Source organism: Ctenopharyngodon idella, chromosome 17 (genome assembly GCF_019924925.1).
Source record: "Ctenopharyngodon idella isolate HZGC_01 chromosome 17, HZGC01, whole genome shotgun sequence".
In the NCBI taxonomy this organism is placed as follows: Eukaryota; Metazoa; Chordata; class Actinopteri; order Cypriniformes; family Xenocyprididae; genus Ctenopharyngodon; species Ctenopharyngodon idella.
The window spans coordinates 11,624,218-11,648,921 of NC_067236.1; the positions used below are offsets into that span (position 1 = coordinate 11,624,218).

At 43.0% G+C, this 24,704-nt stretch overlaps 2 protein-coding genes across 2 annotated transcripts in view; one reads left to right on the forward strand and one right to left on the reverse strand.

Moving 5' to 3' along the window:
* The window catches only part of LOC127498679 (platelet-activating factor receptor-like), a 36,693-nt gene extending 29,493 nt beyond the window's left edge, over positions 1-7,200 (forward strand). Inside the window, exon 2 of the mRNA XM_051868295.1 lies at positions 5,476-7,200. Within this exon, the coding sequence (XP_051724255.1) occupies positions 5,499-6,566 (1,068 nt within the window). The 5' untranslated portion in view covers positions 5,476-5,498 and the 3' untranslated portion in view covers positions 6,567-7,200. The remainder of the gene's footprint in view (positions 1-5,475) is intronic.
* Positions 1-24,437, reverse strand: part of LOC127498671 (uncharacterized) — a 79,901-nt gene extending 55,464 nt beyond the window's left edge. Inside the window, exon 1 of the mRNA XM_051868281.1 lies at positions 24,246-24,437. The gene's annotated coding sequence lies outside the window, so the exon portion shown is untranslated. The remainder of the gene's footprint in view (positions 1-24,245) is intronic.
* Positions 24,438-24,704: the final 267 nt, after the last annotated feature.

Sequence of the window (24,704 nt, forward strand, 5' to 3'; positions counted from 1 at the left end):
AATGGTCTACTTTTTAGGTATACAGAATTTCTTTTACAATATAATATACCTGTAACTCCTAAAGAGTTTGCAACTGTTACGGATGCTATTCCATCTGGCATATGCATGCTTTTCAAAAATTATACTCTATCTATAGAGACAATCCCATTTCCTGAGCCTGTTAACATGCCTATTGGTGAAATATGTTTCACTGGAAAAAAAGGAAGAAATTATAAAATAAGAACTTTATTCCTTGAGAACAGTGTCTCTGCTCCCCCCTGCAGCCTCATATTGGAACAACCTTTTTGATAATCTAAATTGGAAAAAAAAATTTTGTTATGGTCTTTTACTGCTTTGACTATGGTACTGATTGTTTTTTTTTTTTTTTATATTCTATTGGTGTTATTCTTCATTGTTGTTATATAGTGTAAACTAAATTGTTGTTACATAGTGTAAACTAAATGTTCAAATAAAGCATAAAAAAGGAAGCGGCGTTGCGTCGTCCATTTTTTTTTTTCGTCCATTTTTTTTTTTTTCTTTTTTTTTTTTACAGTCTATGTCCTCAGCTGTTAGCAGATTCTTATTCACACGGAATAGAGCATATGCTGCACCCCATGTAGACTACGGTGAAACAATGGAGTAGTGTACTCATGTTATGCCTGTTAGTAAAATTTGCTAACTAATTGTGTGATTTGGGATTTTAAACCTACAAATTAAAAAGACATTATTTACTTAAAGGCATGAAATTAAAATTCACCCTATCTAAATGCATGTTAAAGATCTTATTGCTGTGAATAATTCATCCGTGTATATTTTTCTCTTTTTTCTTTTTGACTTTGTAAAGTTTAGTCAAAATTTCATGACTCATGGCATATGCAAGACGTCATTCCACATCTCAAAATTCAATCAACAACATTTTTTAATGAGCCTATACACCCGGATGTCAAAATATGAAAGAAAAGATCTGCCGCGTTTTGTTTTTTCTTACTTCTTGGGTGTCTAGATTTTTTTTTTCTAATTTTTGTGTTAAACTCTACATGCAGCTCTGTTGTTAGAGAGCAAAGAAAATGTATTTATTTTGTTTTCCTCATGTTTTCGTTTTGTTGTCATGCATGATTCACTGATTAGTTCACAGCTGTTTTGGTTTTAGTTTAATTTTCTATTTAAAGGGATAGTTCACCCCAAAATGAAAATTATTCCATGATTTACTCACCCTCAAGCCATCTTAGGTGTATATGAATATCTTCTTTCAGGCGAACACAATCGGAGTTATATTATAAAATATCCTGGCTCTTCCAAGCTTTATAATGGTAGTGAATGGCACTCCTGATTTTAAAGTCCAAAAAAGTGCATCCATCCATCATAAAAGTAATGTACACGGCTCCAGAGGGTTAACAAAGGCCTTCCGAAGGAAAGCGATGGGCTTTTGTAAGACAAATATCCATGGTAACCTGCATTGGTTACCAGTTTCTTTTAGGATTAATTTTAAGATTTTATTATTTGTTTTTAAATCCTTGCTTAAATCCTGAAATCCTCACGGAACTGATTCAGGAGCAGAAGGAGAGACTCTAACGATCTCAGTCACAGAATCTTTTAGTTGTTCCGAGGACGAATCTGAAAACATGAGGTGACCACGCCTTTGCGGCTGCCGAAATTTAATTCAATTTCTATTTTTAACGAAATTTAATTTAATTTCTATTTTTAACATATATAAGTAAATACAAAAATACTGAGACTGATGTGTACAGATTGACTGACATGCATGAATATTAAATATATTCATTTTTAGTATATAAATGTAAAATAAAATATATAAATAATAATAAAAAATAAAGTTTGAAATCAACTTGCCCAATAAACATATGTAATAATAAATATTAGTACACTAGAACTAAAGCATTTAAGCGCTCACGTTATTCAGCAGAAATAATCTAGAGGCCTTCCTTTGAATTATACTCACCTGCTGCCTCCGGGTCCTAGTGTTCTTCAAGGTGAGATCAAAACCAATGGAGCACTGCAGAATCTCAAGACCTCGCGCTCGTGCGGTAGTACCGGGGAGTCTCGGAAGCTAGATCAGGTTAACAAGTATATATTCGTCACAATGCGCTTTCTTCGAAAAAAGTCGCAAAAGGGTTCGGAAAAGTTGCTAAGTTGGCAACACTGATTCAATCTTCCGTCTCCAGGTGCCAGCCCGCCGCTGTCCAAAACGACGTTACGGCAATTTTGCACCGGCCGTGTGTAGGCTATCACACCAATGTACATATTTTGCGACAGCAAATCAAAGTTATTAATTATGAAGGTTATATTCAATATAAACTGGTAGGCTATTATTATTTTTTTCAAAACTATCTAAAAAATAATGCCTGTAGGAATACAATTTAATGCTTTTTAATGCCATTTAAGGCCTTAAGTTTCGCAAAATCCATTTAATGACTTTTAATGCTTTTTAATGCACCGCGAATTCCCTGTAATCAGTGTCCGGGAAACCGCCCCATAAGAAACAGTAGCCTAAATAATAGCCTATTGAAATGTTTACTTAAAAAGATAAGGAAAACTTCATTTATTTTAGAGTCCTGGGCCAGGGAAGTGAAAAGAGTGTTTTTTTGTTTGTTTTTTTCCAATGAATTTGTCCCATTAGTTATGCTTATGAATTCATGACCCTGTAGGACCTCATGTCATTTTTTTGGAGGACCTTGCCGTCCCTAGGGCAGACCACTTCTCTTGTATTTTGATAAGCAAAAATGATCAGCATAGAGGACTCTTGCGTCCAGCTCACACTTTATATGGTTTTCCAGTTTTGGTTGAACAACCTGAGGCTATAAAGGTTGCTGGCAGAGGTTCTACTTAAAGGCAGGAACACACCAAGCCGACGCCGACGAACTAGTGGCGACAAAAGCATACTGTGGGGTTGGCTCACATCGGCAGCGTCTGGGTCCAAAGTTGACCTGACACACCAAACCGACGCTCGACAGCCGACGGCCAAGGAGCACGTCAGTTCTGTGCCTGCGTAAGATGAAATGCCTTTCCGTACCAGCAGGTGGCAGTAGCTGAACAGCCAATCAGAATGATCAGATGGCCCGACAGACCGACGAGCTCCGACGCCAATTCAACATGTGGAATCGGCCGAAAAAAAGCCGACGAGGACCAACTTCATCCGACGGTGCGGAACACACTGAGAAAACTTAGTCGGCCAACGAACAAAAACTGCCCGACGGCCGACCGTCGGCTTGGTGTGTTCCTGCCTTAATGAGCTGACCTAAACAAAATCAATCAAATGGACACAAGAACCAAAACTGGGTTATTAGTATCCAAATATTAGTTCAAACTTTTCTTCAACAGTTTATCTCGAGGTAGAATAAGTGGATAATTAGATGCTTCTCATTTTCATTCATAGGAAATACACTACAAAGTTTTCTGGAAAGGAGTTGGGGAAAATAGGAAGCGACAGCGAGAGGTGTGACTGCATGTTAAATACGAGGAGCTGTGAGCTGAAGGCGTGAACTCTGAGCGAGCAGCGCGCGAGCATCACATTCACTGGGAATTACAAGGTAGGTTAAGCGATAAATGTAGTTTTTTGCTCATTTAGAAGCTATATTCACACTGTATATTATGCGAGCGAGTTACACGACAATATAACGCACACGTAAAAGCTTTAAGTGTTATAGACATCTACAGATGATAGTTTTGGCATCGCGCGCAGTATATATAATTAGTGTTCACGTGTTGTATAGCCTATCATCTGCTTAGCCAGACCTGTCATCAGATAAGAAACCGGAGAAGCAGAATTATGATTTTACATATCAGTTATGAAAAACTCAAGCGTTTGTTGGTAGCTATCGATAATATCCAATTTTCTGCTCCAAACCTTGCGACACATGCCGTTAAATGACTTTGACACATGTAATGCTGGATAAGCCCATTGTATGTTTAATATGCAATAAAAATGTCTCAGTGCAATAATTAACTGAATGAACACAATTAACTGAACGAACAATATATTATGTACAAATGATCAATATATTATTAGTACAATGCAAATATTGCAATGTAATGTAAATAAGTAATGTAATATTGTGTGTTGTGCTGCTTATAATTACGCATTGTTATTATTGCTATTGTAATCCATTATAGGGGAGACCGGGGCTTGTTGTCACAGGCATTGTATCTGTGAATTCTGTCCTCCAAACTAAAATTACAATAGAATCATATTTTTGTAGCTGTTTAGCAAGTAAGTGAACAATAAAACCACATTAACATATATTCAGGCAAATGTCTACTATATAATGTTATCACAATCTTCTTGGGAGACACTGTCGCATATGTTTTAAATGTTTAAAATGTATGTTGTATTTGCATTAACTTTTAAAACTTTTTCATAACTGTTTTACTGTTGCTGAAAAGCCTATAATATGCATTTTAGTGGCATGTTACACTGTGACAGCTTACCGCATATAATGTCACTACATGCTTTGTGGTGCAACAGCATGCCCCCTTTTGTAATGTCACAAAAGGTAACATGTTCAGTGAACTTTCTGGGTGATAATGGCAGAAATGTTCAATAGCTGTTTTGTAGTCAAGACTTTATGGTCTACTGTCTATAGTTTTTTTAGTCTATGTTATATTATACATGTTTCTGAAACAACTAAAAATTCTGTAACAGTACCTGATTGTAATCTGACATTGTAAGTCCTGTAAAACCACTGATATGAAAAACATTTTGATGTAATATGTGCACTGTGGTTTTCAGAAAATGAAGCTTCTTCAATTCATTTCCTGCTCTCAGCAAGAGATTACAGATATGCAATGATGAGAAAGAAACCCCTAATGCTTTAACTTCCAAAACATGTTATGATGATAATGAAAGAACACTTTTGATAGAATGCATATTTTCTCAACTCAGTGTGCGAGAGAAAATAGGCGTCACCACTTTTAATGCTGCTCTCCCACGTTTCCTGTTCTTTTAAACACATAAATGTTAAGTGTGTCATTTTAACCTATCTCTGACTGTTTTGGAGCTGTTTTGGAGCTGGTTGGAGCTACACTCCTCCAGGAGTGTAGTCTAACACATGAGCTCTAAAGAAACATTTTTTAAAAGTCTTAGATGACACAGCATTCTAAAAACGTGGGGCTCAAGTTAATTTGAAAGTGTAAATATTTTGGTTCTGTGACACTATCAAAACATTGCCCGACCAATGTGAGTTTAGGGCGGTACTATTAGTTTGGCCAGTTTCAGGTGTTTGGGAAACCTGTCTGAAATATGGTGGAAAAATGACATGCTTCACCTTTAAAACAACACTTACTATAATAAACTATGAAGTCTTGAGTGTTGGATGAATATAATTGAACTATAACATCATAAACACTGAGGAGAATACCTCCTCCCCGATATCCAGATCAGTTGTCGGCCAGTATCGTTTTTTAGATGAACACTTTAAAGGATATTAGAAGGAATCAAATTTAATTGTATGCTGTCTTATCACTCTGTTTTGTTCTCAGATACGGTGAAGACTTCTACAGCCATGTCGAACGCTGAAAATTGCAGCCATCAGAATCAAACAGACAAATTCATTGACTCAGAGTTTCGTTACACTCTCTTTCCTATATTCTATGGCATAGTCTTTGTCTTGGGGTTGCTGGCCAACTGCTATGCTCTTTATGTTTTGCATATTATGCGGGAGTCTAAAGCTATGAATGAGATTCGAATCTACATGACCAACCTGACCGTTGCAGACCTGCTGTTCGTGTCCGCTCTACCTTTCTGGATTGACTACTACGTGAATCACGGTCACTGGATATTCTCGGATGCCCTCTGCCGTATCACAGGCACGTTTTTCTTCATTAACACATACTGCTCCATTCTCTTCCTTACTGTCATCAGCATTAACCGTTACTGGGCTGTTACCAGGCCACTGGTGGCTGCCTCTTCTGACTGCTGGAAACGTGGAGCAACTGTCTCAGCGTTCATCTGGGTCGTCACTCTTGTGGCATCGGTTAAATACCTCATTGATCCGGGAATCCATGATGATAAGATTGAAAACAAAAATATTTCTCGCTGTTTCGAGGGTTATCATTGCACGGAACGCTCTGTTAGAGAAGCAGTGGCCATCACCCACTTCATCATTATTGGCTTGTTCTTTCTTGTTTTCGCATTGGTGATTGTCTGCAACATCTTAATCGCTCGAGCTCTTCTGTCCCAACCTATCAGTCAGCCTCGAGCCAGCACGGGAAAGCGTCCTGGTGGCACCAAGCTTAGAGCTTTGAGGATGCTGTGTGGTGTCGTGGGTGTCTTTGTGATCTGTTTCCTGCCACATCATGTGGTGCAGGGTCCCTGGACTTTGTCTGTGCTGGGCCTGAAAAATGATTGGAGCATGGAGACTCGCCAAAGCTTAAACGATGCTCACCAGATCACCCTCATGCTTATGGGGATCAACTGCCTCCTGGACCCGCTGGTGTATTGCTTCGCCACCACAAATTTCCGCAAGTACATCCAGGGTCATTTCACAAGGGTCAAGAATAACAAACACTGCTCGCGCAACACATTAAGCACGGCTGTGTCACTGAAGAGCAGACATCAGAGTGAATTATGAATGCTGTCGAAGAGCAGAACACATATAACACAGTAACACACTGATAAATATATGGTGTTCATTTTAATCAGTTAGAGCAGGGGTCTCAAACTCAAATTGGCTGGGGGCCGTTGCTATGATAGGAGGGCCATTTTAACATTCAAGCACAAGAAAGCGCAAAATTTCTGAAAAAAATTACTTTCCTTTGCATTATTTCTTATTTACTTCAAATTTCATTACTAAAATATTTTGCCATACTTAAAAAATATAAACAGCAGTGTCAATCATTGTTACATACAGTATTAGTTTTTAACAGTTAGTGCAAATATTTTCCCTTACTTTATTTTAGCTTAAATAACATCAAAATCTTGCACTGAACAACACTGTACTGAACAAATGCAATCCCTGAATACATTTGTATACTCTTCTATTTCTTGCCAGAGACCTGGCAGCGCTTCTGCTCACAGCTGAGCCACATTTGTCCAAGATGCCGTTTGAGCATCGGTAACGTTTATCGGTACACTGTAAAAAATGAATGTGATTTTAACGGTAAAAATATTGTAAAAACGCATTACAGTTTTACAGAAAAACTGTAAAAGCTCTTACCTCTTACCAGGCTTTTACCGCCTGCATTATTATGGAGGTTGTCAGTGTATGTTAAAGGTACAGAACAGATTTTAGTAGTAGTGTGCATTGTTGAATTTACTGGTTTACATTCAAATGTTCTTGTTTGTAAATTACAGTTTTATACTTTAAAATTTACAGTTTGTTTTGTAAATGTGTCTACAGTTTTTCTGTAATTTTTACAAAATTATTCTGGCAACCACAGCTGCCAAAATTATTTTGTAAAAACTAAGGAATATTTTTTACACTGTAGCATCGGACACGCTTCGGTGGTTTAAATCGGCGCTCGCGACTTGCGCGAGTGCTTTTACTGTAATTTAGGCAAGCGAGCTCATAATAGAAGTGACGCGGTCGCGACGCGCATGCGGTGCGGCGCGCCTATGCCGCGGCTAGATGAAAACATCTCAACTTTTCAGAATGAAAATGGAAAAAAATGAAAATTCTGCTTTTGTCATTTCGAACCTGTATGACTTTCTTCTGTGGAACACAAAATTAGATTGTTTAAAAATGTTTCAATGTTTTTACAACGAAAAGAAAGTCAGTGGTATCCAAAGAAAGTAATGGAGCTGGGTAAATAATTAACAGAATTTTAATTTTTGTGCATACTATCCCTGTAATGCAACCAAAGGATTGATATTTGAAATAAGATGTTCATCTCTCAATTGCTGCCACTTTCAGGCAACTCCTTCAAACTATAGATTATTTCAAGCATGATTATTCAACACGTACTTATAAATGCTTTATATACTGAAACATTAAGCATTTATAATGTGATTCCTATATTGTCATATTGTCTCTTAAAGAGATAATCCACCCCAAAATGAAAGATTTGTCACCAATTACTTACCTTGATGTCATTCCAAACAAAACACTGAAACATACTCAAAATATTTGTTTATACTCCACAGAAGAAAGTCATGTAGGTTTGTAACTGTAATGAAGGGTCGGCAGAATGGGGATCCATTTGCAGCTTTATTAGATTAAACACCAAGGCAGACAGGGGCAAAGGCAAAGACATACACAGGAACAGGCAATGGTCGAGGCAGGCGGCAGACAAACAGTAACGGGTCACAGGCAGAGATCAGGGCAGGCGGCAAGCAAACACAGTCCAGTAAACAGGCACAGTTCAGGGCAGGCAGCAGAGAATCACAACGGGTAAACAGTCCAACAGTAACAGAATAAACAATCCACAGGAAAACGCTCAGAAATGATCACCGGGGCAAATCAAGACTTCGTGGTGAGTGTGTGTGTGTGTGTGTGGCTTAAATAGTGTGAGCGTGATGGGGTGCAGGTGTGTGCGCAATCAGTCCCAGGAATGAGGGCCTATGGGAAACGTAGTCCGAATGGGAACAGTCAATATTCGGGTGATGGCTCCCTCCGGTGGTGCGGAGGAGGAGGCGAGGGAGCCACATTCGTGACAGAGCCCCCCCCCTGCGAGCGGCTCCAGACGCGAGGAAGCGGGCGCCGGGGTCTACCACGTGGTCGAGGGGCCGGTCTCTCCGGATGCGCTCGATGAAACTCGTCCACGAGTGATGGGTCCAGGATGTCATCCGCATTGACCCAGGATCGCTCCTCCGGGCCGTACCCCTCCCAGTCGACTAGGTATTGTAGTTTTCTACCCCGGTGCCGGGAATCGAGTAACTCTCGAACCTGATAGGCTTCCTCGCCTTCGATCATCAAGGGCGGGGGGTCGTGGGCCTCGGCTCCCTCCGGCTCTCCTCTCGGACCACCAGAGGGTTTCAGCAGCGACACATGGAAAGTGGGAGAAACACGGTAGTTAGCAGGTAAGTCAAGACGAAATGATACAGGAGTAATTTGTTTAGTAATTTGAAAAGGCCCTACAAACCTGGGACTGAGTTTTTTGCATGGGAGTCTTAGGCGCAGGTCCCTTGTTGATAGCCAGACCCACTGCCCCACGGCGTATTCAGGGTTGGGGCGACGATGTCGATTGGCCTGTATTTCTTGTCTCCTCACAGCACGTTGAAGGTGATGATGGGCCAGGTCCCAGGTCTCCTCGCTTCGCTGCAACCACTCGGTCACCGATGGCAGGTTGGACGGCTCCCCGGACCAGGGGAAGAGAGGCGGTTGAAAGCCCAGGACGCACTGGAAGGGTGTAACACCAGTGGCAGGTTTCCGCAGAGAGTTTTGAGCATACTCGGCCCACAATAGATAGCGGCTCCACTCAGATTGATTCTGCTGACAGTATGTGCGTAAGAATCTGGTGAGTTCTTGATTCATGCGTTCGGTCTGTCCGTTGGATTCTGGATGGTATCCTGAGGTGAGGCTGACGTTGATGTTTAGCTGTTTGAAGAAGGCTGTCCATACCCGGGACGTGAACTGTGGACCCCTGTCAGACACCATGTCCTCTGGCAGACCGTAGAAACGGTCGATTACTGTGAGGATCGTGGTGTGGCCACGGGATTCAGGGAGGTCAGTGACGAAGTCGATGGCTATGTGGGACCAGGGGTGTTGTGGTGTGGGCAGCGGTTGTAATAGCCCTGCTGGTGCTTGGTGTGGAGTTTTGGAAGTTTGACAGTCTGTGCACTGGTTGATGAATTGGGTGGTGTCTGCTACCATGGTGTCCCACCAGAACCGGTTCTGTAACAGATGTAAGGTGGCGGTAATGCCTGGATGGCCTGAGCTGGGGAAATCGTGAACTTGATGGAGCAGTTTATTACGGAGGTGCACAGGGACAAAAGTGCGCTTAGGTGGACTGGTTGGTGGTGGTGCAGTGTGTTCGTTGGCCTGTGAGATTTCGGTCATGATGTCCCACTGGACTGGGGCGAGTAACAGTTTGGCAGGGATAATGCTCTCCTCACTCTCCGTCCGCTCCACCACCTCTGCCTGGCGAGATAATGCATCTGCCTTAGCGTTCTTTGAACCGGGTCTGTAAGTTACTGTGAACTGGAATCGGGCGAAAAACATGGCCCATCTTGCCTGCCGAGGGTTCAGACGCTTGGCAGATCGGAGGTATTCCAGGTTTTTGTGATCTGTGAGTATGGTGAATGGAAGTTGTGCTCCCTCCAGCCAGTGGCGCCACTCCTCCAATGCCGCTTTCATAGCCAGAAGCTCCCGGTTGCCTACATCATAATTGCGCTCTGCTGCCGACAACTTTCTGGAGTAGAACGCACATGGGTACATTTTTGCTGGATTACCTTGGCGCTGTGAGAGTATAGCCCCGATGCCCGTGCTGGAGGCGTCGACCTCGACCACGAATGGGAGCTCTGGGTCTGGGTGGCGGAGAATGGGTGCAGAGGTGAACCGCTCCCTCAGAGCTTGGAAAGCGTGCACTGCTTCGTGGGTCCAGGAGAGGCGTGTGGATTGTCGCTTAGTCATGGAGGTTAGAGGTGCCGCAATGCCACTGAAGTTTCGAATGAATCGCCTGTAGAAGTTGGCGAACCCCAGGAATCGTTGCAGTTCTTTCAGCGTGCGTGGTTGCGGCCACTCCAGCACCGCCCTCACTTTGCCGTCGTCCATCGCCACCCCCTCCTGACTGATGACATACCCCAGAAATGAAGTAGAAGTACGATGGAACTCACACTTCTCCGCTTTGGCATACAATTTGTGCTGGATGAGTCGCTGCAGAACGGCCCGGACATGTTGGACGTGTTCTTCGAAGGTTTTGGAGTATATGAGGATGTCGTCGATGTAGACGATGACCCAGCGATTAAGCATATCCCGAAAGACGTCATTGATGAATGATTGGAAGACGGAAGGACTGTTGGACAGCCCGAACGGCATGACAAGGGTTTCATAGTGGCCGGTGGCAGTGGAGAAGGCCGTCTTCCACTCGTCACCCTCTCGGATGCGAATCAGGTTGTAAGCGCACCGGAGGTCTAGTTTAGTGAAGTGCTTGGCTTGCCTTAGCTGTTCCAGGGCTGCGGGGACCAATGGCAGAGGGTAACGAAACTTAACTGTGATATCGTTCAGTCCACGGTAGTCTATGCAGGGTCGAAGACTGCCGTCCTTCTTTTTAACGAAGAAGAAGCCAGACGCTGCCGGAGATGTCGAGGGTCGGATGAACCCCTTGGCCAGTTCTTCCTCAATGTATGCTTTCATAGCTGCCGATTCTGGTTGAGATAGGGGAAATATTCTGCCCTTGGGGGGCGTGGTACCTGGAAGCAGATCGATGGCGCAGTCACTGGAACGGTGAGGAGGTAACTCGGTCGACTTGCTTTTGCTGAAAGCAACCGCCAGATCGGCATACTCAGCGGGAATGTCGGCCTCGTCATGGTTGGGCTCGTGAATTGAGACGGCCTGGACTGGTATGGGTGTGATCTGTTTCAGACAGCGCTCGTGACAGATGGCGTCCCACTGAATGATCTGGCCCTCCTTCCAGGAAATGAGCGGGTTATGAGTTCTGAGCCATGGAAGACCAAGGATAACTGGATTGTTGGGTGAGTGAATTACGTAAAATCGGATGCGTTCTTGGTGAAGTACTCCCACTTGCAGTGTGAGTTCAGCGGTGATGTGCGCTATCCTTCCTCCTCCGATTGGTCTCCCATCTAGCGCCTCCACTGCCAATGGGGAATTGCAGTCCGTTAATGTGATGTTGTGTTCACGGATGAATGTGGGGCTGCGGGTAACTTCATGTCAGACAGAGTCCAAAAGTGCGTGCGTAGTTACACATAGGTTATTCACTGTGACTTGAATGGGTATTTTGAGGCAGTTGAAGGGATAGTCGGTGGAGAGTGGAGGACTCACCGCTTTCGGGTTGGATGGACTGGGTCGGATGGGGCAGTTGATCTTGACGTGGCCTGCTTGGCCGCAATACAAACACAAATGAAGCTGTCGTCTCCTCTCCCTCTCCTCTGGACGAAGCGGGGTGTATCTGAGTTGCATGGGTTCAGACGTCAGAGTGGTCAGAGTGGGCAGACGGGCTGAGCGTCGAGACCGGAGGAGATTATCGATGTGAATAGCCAGTTCAATGAAATTGTTGAGTGATTTTCCCTCGTCGCGACACGCGAGCTCGGCTTGGAGCTCTAATGACAGTCCCTTGCGAAACAGCAGTTTCAGCGTGTCTTCGACCCAGTTTGTTTGTGCGGCGAGGGTTCGGAAGCCGAGAGCGTATTCGGCGGCTGTGTTGTTACCTTGAGACAGCGACAGCAGTTGATCTCCCGCGCTCTTGCCTCCCTCAGGATGGTTGAAGACCTCTTTGAAGTTTTGCAGGAAAGCCGAGAAGGTGGGAAATACAGCTCCATCCTCTCTCCATACAGCCGTGGCCCAATCCAGCGCTCGTCCCGTCAACAGAGAGCAGACCAAGGAAATCCGACTGGACTCGGTGGGATAGAGAGTGGGTTGTTGGTTGATGAACAGCGAGCATTGTAGAAGAAATCCCTTACATCTCGCGGGGGTTCCGTCAAACTTCTCCGGGAGTGCGAGGCGTGGATTTACGGCGGGAACGGCCGTGAAGGCCTGGCTGGCGGGAGCTGCTGGCGGCGGCGTGGCGGCCTCGGTGGCGTCGAATCGAAGACTCTGTAGGGTTCTCACCAGCTCCTCGGTAAGTGAAGTCAAACGATTCAGTTGGTGTTGGTGTACCGCGAGCTGGTTGGCCTGGGCGGACAGCTCGGTGGAGATCTGCATGATTGCTGCTGGATCGCTGTTTGGCGAAGTCTTCTGTAATGAAGGGTCGGCAGAATGGGGATCCATTTGCAGCTTTATTAGATTAAACACCAAGGCAGACAGGGGCAAAGGCAAAGACATACACAGGAACAGGCAATGGTCGAGGCAGGCGGCAGACAAACAGTAACGGGTCACAGGCAGAGATCAGGGCAGGCGGCAAGCAAACACAGTCCAGTAAACAGGCACAGTTCAGGGCAGGCAGCAGAGAATCACAACGGGTAAACAGTCCAACAGTAACAGAATAAACAATCCACAGGAAAACGCTCAGAAATGATCACCGGGGCAAATCAAGACTTCGCGGTGAGTGTGTGTGTGTGTGCGGCTTAAATAGTGTGAGCGTGATGGGGTGCAGGTGTGTGCGCAATCAGTCCCAGGAATGAGGGCCTATGGGAAACGTAGTCCGAATCGGAACAGTCAATATTCGGGTGATGGCTCCCTCCGGTGGTGCGGAGGAGGAGGCGAGGGAGCCACATTCGTGACAGTAACAACAGTAGGGTGTGAGTAAATGTTTGCTCTTGTGTAGGTGGAACTCACCTATATTTATATGTGTCAAACAAACTCGTTATCTCATTCTTGGTAAAGATGCTGTGGTGTTCGTTCTTGTTGTCATACACTGTAAAAAATATTCCGTAGTTTTTACAAAATAATTTTGGCAGCTGTGGTTTCCAGAATAATTTTGTAAAATATACAGAAAAACTGTAAACACATTTACAAAACAAACTGTAAATTTTAAAGTATAAAACTGTAATTTACAAACAAGAAAATTTGAATGTAGACCAGTAAATTCAACAATGCACACTACTACTAAAATCTGTTTTGTACATTTAACATACACTGACAACCACCATAATAATGCAGATGGTAAAATATACCACCTGCATGTGTGTGTGTGTGTGTATATATATATATATATATATAATTATATATATATATATATATATATATATATATATAAATGTTGTCAAATGGGCCAGATAGTAAAACAAAAGCAGGTGGATAAAGAAAATGGCTCAGCGTTTAGAGGTCATTTCAAGTGTATTAATGCACACAGTATACAGTGGGTACGGAAAGTATTCAGACCCCCTTAAATTGACTTTCTACAACTTTCTCCCATCTTCCGACTGCATCTCTGGAGCTCAGCCACAGTGATCTTTGGGTTCTTCTTTACCTCTCTCACCAAGGCTCTTCTCCCCCGATAGCTCAGTTTGGCCAGACGGCCAGCTCTAGGAAGGGTTCTGGTTGTCCCAAACGTCTTCCATTTAAGGATTATGGAGGCCACTGTGCTCTTAGGAACCTTAAGTGCAGCAGAAATTTTTCGTAACCTTGGCCAGATCTGTGCCTTGCCACAATTCTGTCTCTGAGCTCTTCAGGCAGTTCCTTTGACCTCATGATTCTCATTTGCTCTGACATGCACTGTGAGCTGTAAGGTCTTATATAGACAGGTGTGTGGCTTTCCTAATCAAGTCCAATCAGTATAATCAAACACAGCTGGACTCAAATGAAGGTGTAGAACCATCTCAAGGATGATCAGAAGAAATGGACAGCACCTGAGTTAAATATATGAGTGTCACAGCAAAGGGTCTGAATACTTAGGACCATGTGATATTTCAGTTTTTCTTTTTTAATAAATCTGCAAAAATGTCAACAATTCTGTGTTTTTCTGTCAATATGGGGTGCTGTGTGTACATTAATGAGGAAAAAAAATGAACTTAAATGATTTTAGCAAATGGCTGCAATATAACAAAGAGTAAAAAATTTAAGGGGGTCTGAATACTTTCCGTACCCACTGTATATTAAACACTAAGCACATTTAAAATACATTAACAAATGTCATTTTGGACAACACACTTGAGTTGAAATTAAAATAAATTATTTTTCATGTACTTCAGTATATTAGTCAATACATCAAAATAAGTGTACTGATTTAAAACACTATAAACTATAATGTTTAGAAATATTGTCATGAAAGTGTACTTTCTTTAAGTAATAATTAGAGATTATTACAAAGTGCATTTTTAAAAAGTGCACTTAAGCGTGTTAATAAATATTGTCATTAAAGTGTACTTTCTTTAAGTAAAAATTAGACATTATTACAAAGTGCATTTTTAAAATGTGTACTTAAGTGTGTTAATAAATAGTCATTAAAGTATATTCTTTTTAAGTACACTTAAGTGGCCTTTAATTCTAATTATATTATCTGCAAGTGCACTTTTTAAAAAGTATACTTTTAAGATTTGAAGTACACAAAAAGTACACTTTCAATACAAGTGCACTTCTGTAAAATAATACTGTATTATTACTGTAAAAATACTGTAAAAAAAAATTCATTGTTTATGATACCTAATGCATTAGTGTTTAACAATTGAAATTTATTGTAACAAAATGACTGTATGAAATAACAATTTGTTTTCACAAAAGAAGTTTAGTAATAATAATTATTCCAATTATGAAATGCAGGTTTGTTGACTTGTACTTGGTTCTTAATTGTAAATCTATGAACTGCTGAAGATCATTTTATCCACTTATAGTGCCGTGTATATGAGCTGAGTTTTATGGTGGCATTTTAGACATTTATTCGATGCTCAGCGATGTTCACCGTTGTGTCCTTGTGGTCTAACCTATTTAAAATAGCATAATGCTTGTATGGCAGCTGCTTCTGAAGAATCTTTCTTAAAAATAAACTTCTGCATTAAGCAGGAAGTTTGGCAAGAAAATGTTATGTGTGCTCGCTCTTTGTAAAGAGATTGTTCATCCAAAACTAATAGTTGACATTTACTCATCTTCACTTTGTTGCAAACCCATATGACTTTTGTTGTGGAAATTTTAAAATTTGATTGTAATTATCCTCATATGCTGATGATTCCATGTCTCCTCTAAACTGCCTGACCTATATGCTGCTGAAATTCCTTCCTTAGAAGTGCTGATGCTAGTGTGAAGGCATCTTCTTTTACAAATGTGTGTGTGTGAAGGGCTTTTAGTCACGTAGAAACAGTTGCTTTTGGGCTTTTATTTTTGGCTCAGAGCCAAGTCAAAGTAAAAGACCATATTTGTGAGAAACTGCATGTATAATTTGCAAGGTAAGAGAAACTGTGACTGTCACATGACAGGTGGCAGCATTTTTCCTGGGTTATGTGCCTAATATGGGAGAGAATAGGGTTTCAACCTTGAAGATTAGAGCATATAAAAGCCACAGGGAAAACACTGTAATCTTTGTCTTACACTCTGCAGCTACTTGTGAGCCTGTATGACTGTCTGACCTTTCTTGCAAGAAATAAAATTTTCGAAAGACAATTGGATGTGTTTGTCTCTTATACAGTAAGAGTCAGTTGATTTTTTTGCCACAACAATTTGGTGTCAGAAAAGTGGGATCCCTTGGATGTGCCCTGTTGGACCCGAGAAGCGGACGACGTTTGGCCACCTGAGACACGCTTTCAGCCCTACCCCGCATAGACTTGAGGGACGAGGGGTCGACCGCGACCGGGCCCAGGGGGGACACCACTGGGATCAGGGAAAGAATCCAGGTGGCAGCACGACTCTCTGGTAAGAGATAAATTATAAATTTCTATGTATTATGGGAAAGTAAAAAGTAAAAAAAAAAGGGAAAATTTTGAGTGGTAAAATAAGAGAATTAGGAAACGGGACAAACCATATTGGTGGCTCTGGCTGACTCTGTGGTCGTGGTCAAGGGGTTTTTGGAATTGAGGACGCGCTGCGGCAGTGCAGATAAATTCTAGAAGGGAGAAATTTGAGCTGCGTCATACAAGCTGAAAACATTTTGTGGGAATTAAGCCCAAACGGCAGTGAGGGGCTGCTGAAACAAAATTGGAAAGTAAACTGAAGCTGTATGACATAATCTAAAACACCATTGAAAGAAGCAGTGCGATCAAGAAGTCCCCAAAACTGTATCACGTTGGGACAGTAAAGACGTTTCTGGGTCACGCACTGAAACAAATTGTGGGATTGCGCCCAGCTGCAGTCAGGGTACTGCAGTGAACCAATTTGTGGAAGGGTGACACAGCGTAAACGTCTTAAGCTGGAGCATTAAGGCTCAGCCCGTCCGGTTTTGGGTTAAAAAGATCGGGAGCATTGAGGCTCAAACTGTCCGACTTTGGGTTAAAGGTCGGATCTGTGGGAGACGTCCAACAGATTATTAGGTGCGCACCGAAAAGAAAATCCACAGGAGTCAGAGAAGAACCAAAAATATGGGGAAATCCCAGAGCAAGCTTTCAAAAAATGATACGCCAAGGGCTGTTGCAGAATATGATACACCGGTGTTTGTTCAAATGAGAAAATTATATGGCCGTAGATGTCTGCAAGATATAGACAAGTTGATCAAATATCATGATTTCCCAGCAGAGGGGACATTAAGTGTAATATGGCTCACTATAATAAAGGAAGATGTAGAGGCAGGAAAACAAACAAGAGCGGGTTGCTGGAAGAGAAAGCATGTGTGTGTAAATTGTGGTCAGACGGTGAATTGCTGGCTGCAGGAAGCAGAGAGAAGAGAAAGGAGAGCACTGCAAAAGCAGTTAGTGCAGCCAGCTAAAAAAAAAGAAGTACAAATTGAAGAAAAAAGAGAAAAAAGTAAAGAAAAAGAGAAAGAGATAAAAAGAGAAAAAAGTAAAGAAAAAAGAGGAAGAGATAAAAAGAAAAAAAAGTAAAGAAAACAGAGGAGGAGATAAAAGATGGAAAAAGTAGAGAAAAAAGAGGAGTTACGTGAGCTAGTTAGGGAATACATGTCTGCACTACACTCTACTAATCCTGTGTCTTCTGTCTCTCTACCGCCGAGTTACACACACTCCCTGGTCGGAATGCAGTGTGCGTCCTGGGATCCCGACCTGGACTGCTCTCCTCCAAAGCGACCGACAGCACCCCCGCAAGAAGCAGCTGACGGGAGACCACAGCTGACGATACAGCCCTATACTTCCCAACCCCTCCTGGAGGAAGTCGATGACCCAGACATGATACCCGAGACACCAGCTGAGAGAGAGGACACCTGGCGGAAGGCTCCAGTGACAAAGAAAAGAAAGACACGACACACTGTGAAGGAAGAAAATGTGAGTGTCACAGCTCCGATGGTTGAAGTCGAAGCTCCGATGCTCGAAGTGTCCGGGCCGGACGGGCCTATGGTGGTTTTCAGACCATGGACCTTGGCTGAGATGAAGGAAGCGATGGCACATTTGCCAGGCCCTGAAGATGCAAGTGACAAATTTGCTGAAGAGCTTGGTATGTTCTGTAGAGAATTCAGCCCCACGATGCACGGACTAAAGCGGATGATGGCAATGAAACTGGGCCCGATGAACTGGTACCGAGTTAAAGGGCTGCTTCACAGAGAGGATTGTCGGAAGGAACATTACGAATGGGACCACAGAGACAATGCAGACTATCGCGAAGCTGTTCTGGAAATGGCCAACGCTGTTAGAGCTGCGTTTCCAGTACGCGTGGAGGCCACAAAGCTGAACGAGTGCCTCCAAGGAAGAGATGAGAGTGTGCGGGCATTCTACTACAGGCTGTATGAACTCTTCAACAGACACGGTGGCCTGCCAGAGCCAAATGTCAGAGGAGCTGAGCCCAGTCTATGGGAGTGCCACATGTGCAGCTGGTTCATGAGAGGACTGAGGGACGACATAAAGAGAGGACTTAAAGCGGGTCTGGTCGGCTGGGAAGACGCACGCTTGGCTGAGCTACTAAAACAACGCCAGGCACGCGGAAAAACAGCTGGAAGAAGCAAGGGTGGAAGAAGCGAAGCAAGCAGCAGAAGCCGAGAAACAACAAGTCACTGAAGACAGGCTTGCTGCTGCTAGGCGAGAGAAAGCACGAGCGAAGTCCGTCAGGGAGCTACAGCTGGTTATCGCCGAAGCTCTAACAAGGACAGGAGGGCCTGCCAGGGACAAAGACTGGTACAAGGCAAGAAACGCAAACAGAGAGGGGGGAAGGAGGAGTGAATGGAGGTGCTGGATTTGTGAAACAAATGACCATTCCACCAGAGACTGTTTCAAGTGCAGAGTGTGCAAGAAGGAGGGCCATTGGGGTAGCAATTGCCCTCAGAACAGGAAGAATCAAGCCGACTGAAATGCGGAGGACGGAGAGCAGGAGGGAGGGGTCCTGGATGAGCATCCGACCACTATGAATCAGGGATGTGAAACTTATCTAACCACACATGTTTACACATACACTGATTTATGTACTGCTCTCTGCAATGAAGAAAATGCTTGCATTTCTGTATGTATGTCTAAAGTTAGTGATGAGTCTGATAAATGTTTGACAATGTACAAAAGTAAGGGATTTCTAAACATGCCCAGATATTCTATGTTAGTTGAAGGGACACCAGTCTCTTTTTTAGTTGACTCTGGGGCAACCAGATCTACGTTACGACCATGTGACTTGCCATGTCAACCGAAAATGTCAAACCAGTTACATGAATCCATTTCGGCCTCAGGGCACCGAATTTTTGAAAAATTTACCAAACCTTTGATCTGTAAGGTAGAAGGGGGCAGGATGTTAAAACATGCCTTTCTGCTTGCAGCAAAGTGTCTGGTCCCATTAATGGGGTGTGATCTCATGTGTCAACTTCATTTGGTACTGTTTGCAACCTCCTCAGGAGTCGGTGTGACAGAGGGAGAGGTGTGTTGTATGAAAATGAAGGCCGAATGGGCATATGAATGGCGCATAACAGATTCTGTTTGGGCTCAAACAGTGTGTGAATTGGCAAAAAATCGAACAAAGCCTTTTGACACAAAACATATGCTGCCTGACAATTTACATTGCACGTCACATGTTGTAAACAGAAAGAGATGAACAATATGAAATAGACTGGTTTCAGGAAGAAATAGGTGAAACTGTGAAATACACCAAAATGTTTTGGACAGAAAAAGTGTGTGCGCTGTTAGTGGAGCTAGAAGAGACACAGCGTTCGTTTTATCTGATAGCAGGCCAGTCAGTTCCTCACATTTCACTTGTGAAGGCCACAGAGGGGAGGTGGAGTGAAGTGGGCCTGTTTGTCAGAGAGTGTGTTGAGACGGCAGACTGGGTCGAAAAGGATGATAATGTGAACTACAGTGAAAAGTTAGGAGCTTTTATGACAAAATACGAGGGTGAAGTGAAGGTGGAACGAATTGTGACACCGATTGAAAGAGAGAGTAAGGAAGATCATTGTACAGCAAACGAATGCGCCTCAGAAGTACACCCAGCATTGGCTGAAGTGCCTGCTAAATTGTGGGCTAAACACAAATATGATGTGGGGTTGATTAAGGGGTGTGAGCCAGTAGTGATCACTCCAAAATCTGACTACAGGCCAAGCCAACAGCAATATCCTCTGAAAAAAGAAGCCATACTTGGCATAACTCCAGTGTTTGAGTCACTATTGAAAGAAGGCGTAATCTTACCCTGCAATGATTCTCCAGTACGTACTCCAATCTTTCCTGTGAAGAAAATCAGGGACAAAGGTCAACCCACAGAGTGGCGTTTTGTTCAGGATTTGCAAGCAGTAAACTCAGCTGTCAGACAAAGAGCTTCGTTAGTAGCAAATCCCTATACGATATTGTCTCAAATTCCGCAAAATGCACAATTCTTTTCAGTAGTGGATTTGGCTAACGCTTATTTTAGTGTACCCATGGATAAAAACAGTGAATTCTGGTTTGCATTTAACTTTAATGGCAAGGGGTACACTTTTACACGCTTGTGTCAGGGGTACTGCGAGTCCCCCACAATTTACAACGAAGCTCTCAGAAGGAGTTTGGAACCTATGACCCTGACAGATGGGACTGCCTTGCTTCAGTATGTTGATGATTTGTTGATTTGTGCAAAAGATGAACCCACATGCGTGACTGACACTGTCTCCCTCCTGAAGCATTTGGCGCGGGAGGGTCACAAAGTCAGCATGCCAAAATTGCAGTTTGTCAAGCAACAGGTGACATTTTTAGGGCATGTAATTTCCAGAAACAGTAAATCACTGTCTGAAAAAAGGGTGCAGGCGATAAGGGATGTGCTGAAACCAATTACAAAAAGACAAATGCTCTCATTTTTGGGGATGTGCTCATACTGCAGAACGTTTATCCCCAATTATGCGATGCACGAACAGCCCTTGAGAGCCCTTACAGTGGGAAAGGGATTGAAGTCATGTGACAGAGTTGAGTGGACAGTGGAGGCAGAGGAAGCTTTTGAAATTATGAAGCTTCAGCTGTCTCAGGCCCCAACGTTGGGCCTCCCTGTGCCGACCAAGCCCTTTGTTCAGATGGTTGATGAAAAACATGGATTTATGACTTCTGTTCTCTTGCAGAGTCATGGAGACAGGCTGCGACCTGTGGCCTATTTTTCAAGCAAATTAGATCCAGTTGCAGCAGGACCGCCATGTTGTCTGAGGGACGTGGCGTCGGCTGAGCAGGCTGTAATGGCGTCCAGGGAATTTGTGGGGTATTCTGACCTAACCTTGATGGTGCCTCATGAGGTCTCCATGATCTTGCAAGAACAGAAAACATCGCATTTATCGACAGCTAGATGGTTACGGTACCATACTATCTTGCTCGATATGCCGAATGTTGTGGTTAAGCGTTGCACAACCTTGAATCCTGCCACCCTCCTTCCGACGGAGGAGGATGGGGAGGAGCATCACTGTTGTCTAACCGCTCTCGAACAAGTATGTACACCACGTCCAGATCTTTCTGATGAACCGATTGAAAATTGTGACAATATCTTGTTTGTGGATGGTTCGGCGTTCAAAGATCCACAAACAGGTAAAAATCGAGTCGGGTACGCGGTAACAACTGAATTTGAAGTTGTATCATCCGGATCGTTGCCATCAAATTACTCAGCCCAGGCAGCTGAGCTTGTAGCATTAACAGAAGCATGTAAACTCATGGCGGGTAAATGTGTCACAATTTATACGGAGCTTTGTGGAAACACAGAAAATTTTTAAAGTCAGATGGGCGCCCAATACTAAATGCTCCTCTTGTTGCTGCACTTTTGGAGGCCATTCTACTGCCTGAAAGGGTGGCCATCTGCAAATGTGCAGCACACAGTAACGATACCAACTCTATCTCAACAGGAAACAGACTGGCTGACAGAAAAGCGAAGGCTGCGGCATTGTCTGGCGAGACAAAGGAAGCAGAGTGTACCTTGTTATCTGAAAATAACAATGTTGATTCTCCTTCTTTACAGAGCATGCAGACCTTTGCCTCGGTGGCAGAGAGGAATCAGTGGAAGCAGGCCGGCTGTGCGCTGGTGGATGCAATTTGGATGAGTTGTGATGGCAAGCCTTGCTTACCCCGACATTTTTACCCTCATTACGCTAAGTCTTTACACGGACGAGATCATGCAGCAAAGATGGCGATGGTGGCAGAAATGAAAGAATTGTGGTTTACAAAGGGGTTTACAACAGTTGCGGAAAATTTCTGTAAAAGATGTGTGATTTGTAACAACCACAATGTGGCAAAGGGAGTAAAAATGCCTCAAATGTCTCAGCCTCCGGCATCAGGCCCATTTGAATATCTTATGTGCGATTTCGTTGAACTGACCCCATGCAATGGGAAGAAATATTGTCTAACGATGGTTGATATGTGGTCGAAATGGGTAGAAGTATTCCCTACGTCAAAGCAGGACGCAGCAGCGGTGGCGAAGGCCCTGCTGACTGAAATCGTCCCAAGATGGGGAATCCCACGTAAGATCAGTTCAGACAACGGAACACACTTTGTCAATGAGGCAATAAAACAGGTGGGTCAATTCCTGGGTATAGACATGAGGACGCATTGCTCCTATGCTCCAACCTCGGGCGGGGCGATCGAGAAACAGAACGGTATTTTGAAAAACAAATTGGCAAAATGTTGTGAGGAAACTGGGCTCACATGGCTCAAGGCACTGCCGATCGTTCTTATGTATATGAGAATGAGAAAAAGAAGCAGGATAAACCTGAGCCCATTTGAAATCCTCTTTGGTAAACCACCACGAATTGGGGTTCAGGGGGGTAAGCAACTGCTGCCATCAACAGAATTGTGTGAACATGACATGATAAGTTATTGTAAAGAGCTGTCTTCTCTGTTGTCTAATATTTGTGTTCAGGTGAAAGCTGCTCAGGGGAAAGTGGCAGAGACCACCCTCCATAAAATCAGGCCAGGCGACTTCGTCGTGGTGAGAGACCTGAGGAAAAAGAGTTGGAGGGCAAAGAGGTGGCTAGGGCCATTCCAAGTACTTCTGACGACCCACACAGAGGTGAAAGTAGCAGAAAGGGCCACTTGGATCCACGCCAGCCACTGCAGGAAGGTCCCGACCCCGCCTCAAGAGGAGGAACAAGAGGAGGAGCAAAGGGAGGAGTAGACGGAAGGCTGCCCCGTGCCAAGGGGGACGTTCAGGTTGGCTAATCTGGACCAACACATCAGTGCCAAAAAGAGAAAGTCGCATGTCAATTAACGCCAAGATCCTGTATAAACACCAAGTGCCACTATCAGCTCAGGAACAAGGACACAGCTGGAATGTTGTGTTGAAACAGCCAGTGTGCAAATTAGAGCCCATCGTGAGAGCACAAGCTGCAGTTGCGGTGAAAAGGTGGGAGTTGAGACACTGGAAAATATGTAATCAACGTAATTAATCTAAGTGTAGAGCCCATTCTTTGTCTATCCTATTTACTTGCTTAAAACAGGGTCTATCCCCACAGAAAAAGCCTTAAGCATTTTTTTCTAACTTCTTTCAAAAATTTAAGAGAGTGATCATTTATGGGAAAATCAGAAATGAAGAGCATAAATGTGATGTAAGAACTTAAATTTGCTGTGAAATAAGTTTTAAGTTTGAATATGGTTAACTAGTAGTTTAGTCTTAAAGAATGTGATAGTTAAAGAAGTAGTGAGTAGTTATCAGTAAATGATAAAGAGGAGGAATTGTTGTGGAAATCTGTGTTGTCTCCTCTAAACTGCCTGACCTATATGCTGCTGAAATTCCTTCCTTAGAAGTGCTGATGCTAGTGTGAAGGCATCTTCTTTTACAAATGTGTGTGTGTGTGAAGGGCTTTTAGTCACGTAGAAACAGTTGCTTTTGGGCTTTTATTTTTGGCTCAGAGCCAAGTCAAAGTAAAAGACCATATTTGTGAGAAACTGCATGTATAATTTGCAAGGTAAGAGAAACTGTGACTGTCACATGACAGGTGGCAGCATTTTTCCTGGGTTATGTGCCTAATATGGGAGAGAATAGGGTTTCAACCTTGAAGATTAGAGCGTATAAAAGCCACAGGAAAACACTGTAATCTTTGTCTTACACTCCGCAGCTACTTGTGAGCCTGTATGACTGTCTGACCTTTCTTGCAAGAAATAAAACTTTCGAAAGACAATTGGATGTGTTTGTCTCTTATACAGTAAGAGTCAGTTGATTTTTTTTGCCACAACACTTTCTTCTTTGGTACATGAAGGAGATGTTATGCAACAACCATAAGGACTTGATTTTTTGTCAGTTCAGTTTAAGTGAATGAGTAACCTGTTCATCTCTTCACTAGAAAAGAAGAAGAGTGAAGGACAGTTGTGGAAGACTATTGGTCCCACATTCTACGGATACTAAAGTACAGCAAGTGTTTTATATTTATTCAAATGATCATTGATGTTTGCACATGATGTTGTTTATATCATATAAGGCTTAATCTGTGTTAAAAAGGCTAAATAAAATCATTAAACTGTTTTCACTTTTCTGTGTATTCTCTACCAAAACAAACAAAAAAACAACAACAACAACAAAAAAACTGTAGGGTCATTCCATGTCAAATCAACCAAATTTCAGAAACTTCCCCAGCTCAAATTTTTGATTTTGTTAATATTTTTTCTGTAGAAAGACAAACATAAATAGTGAAGAAAACCAAAATATTAAATATCACAGAGGTATATTTACTGAATAATGTTTTTTTTGCCATTTTTGAACTGTTACTGTTGGCATATAATGCAA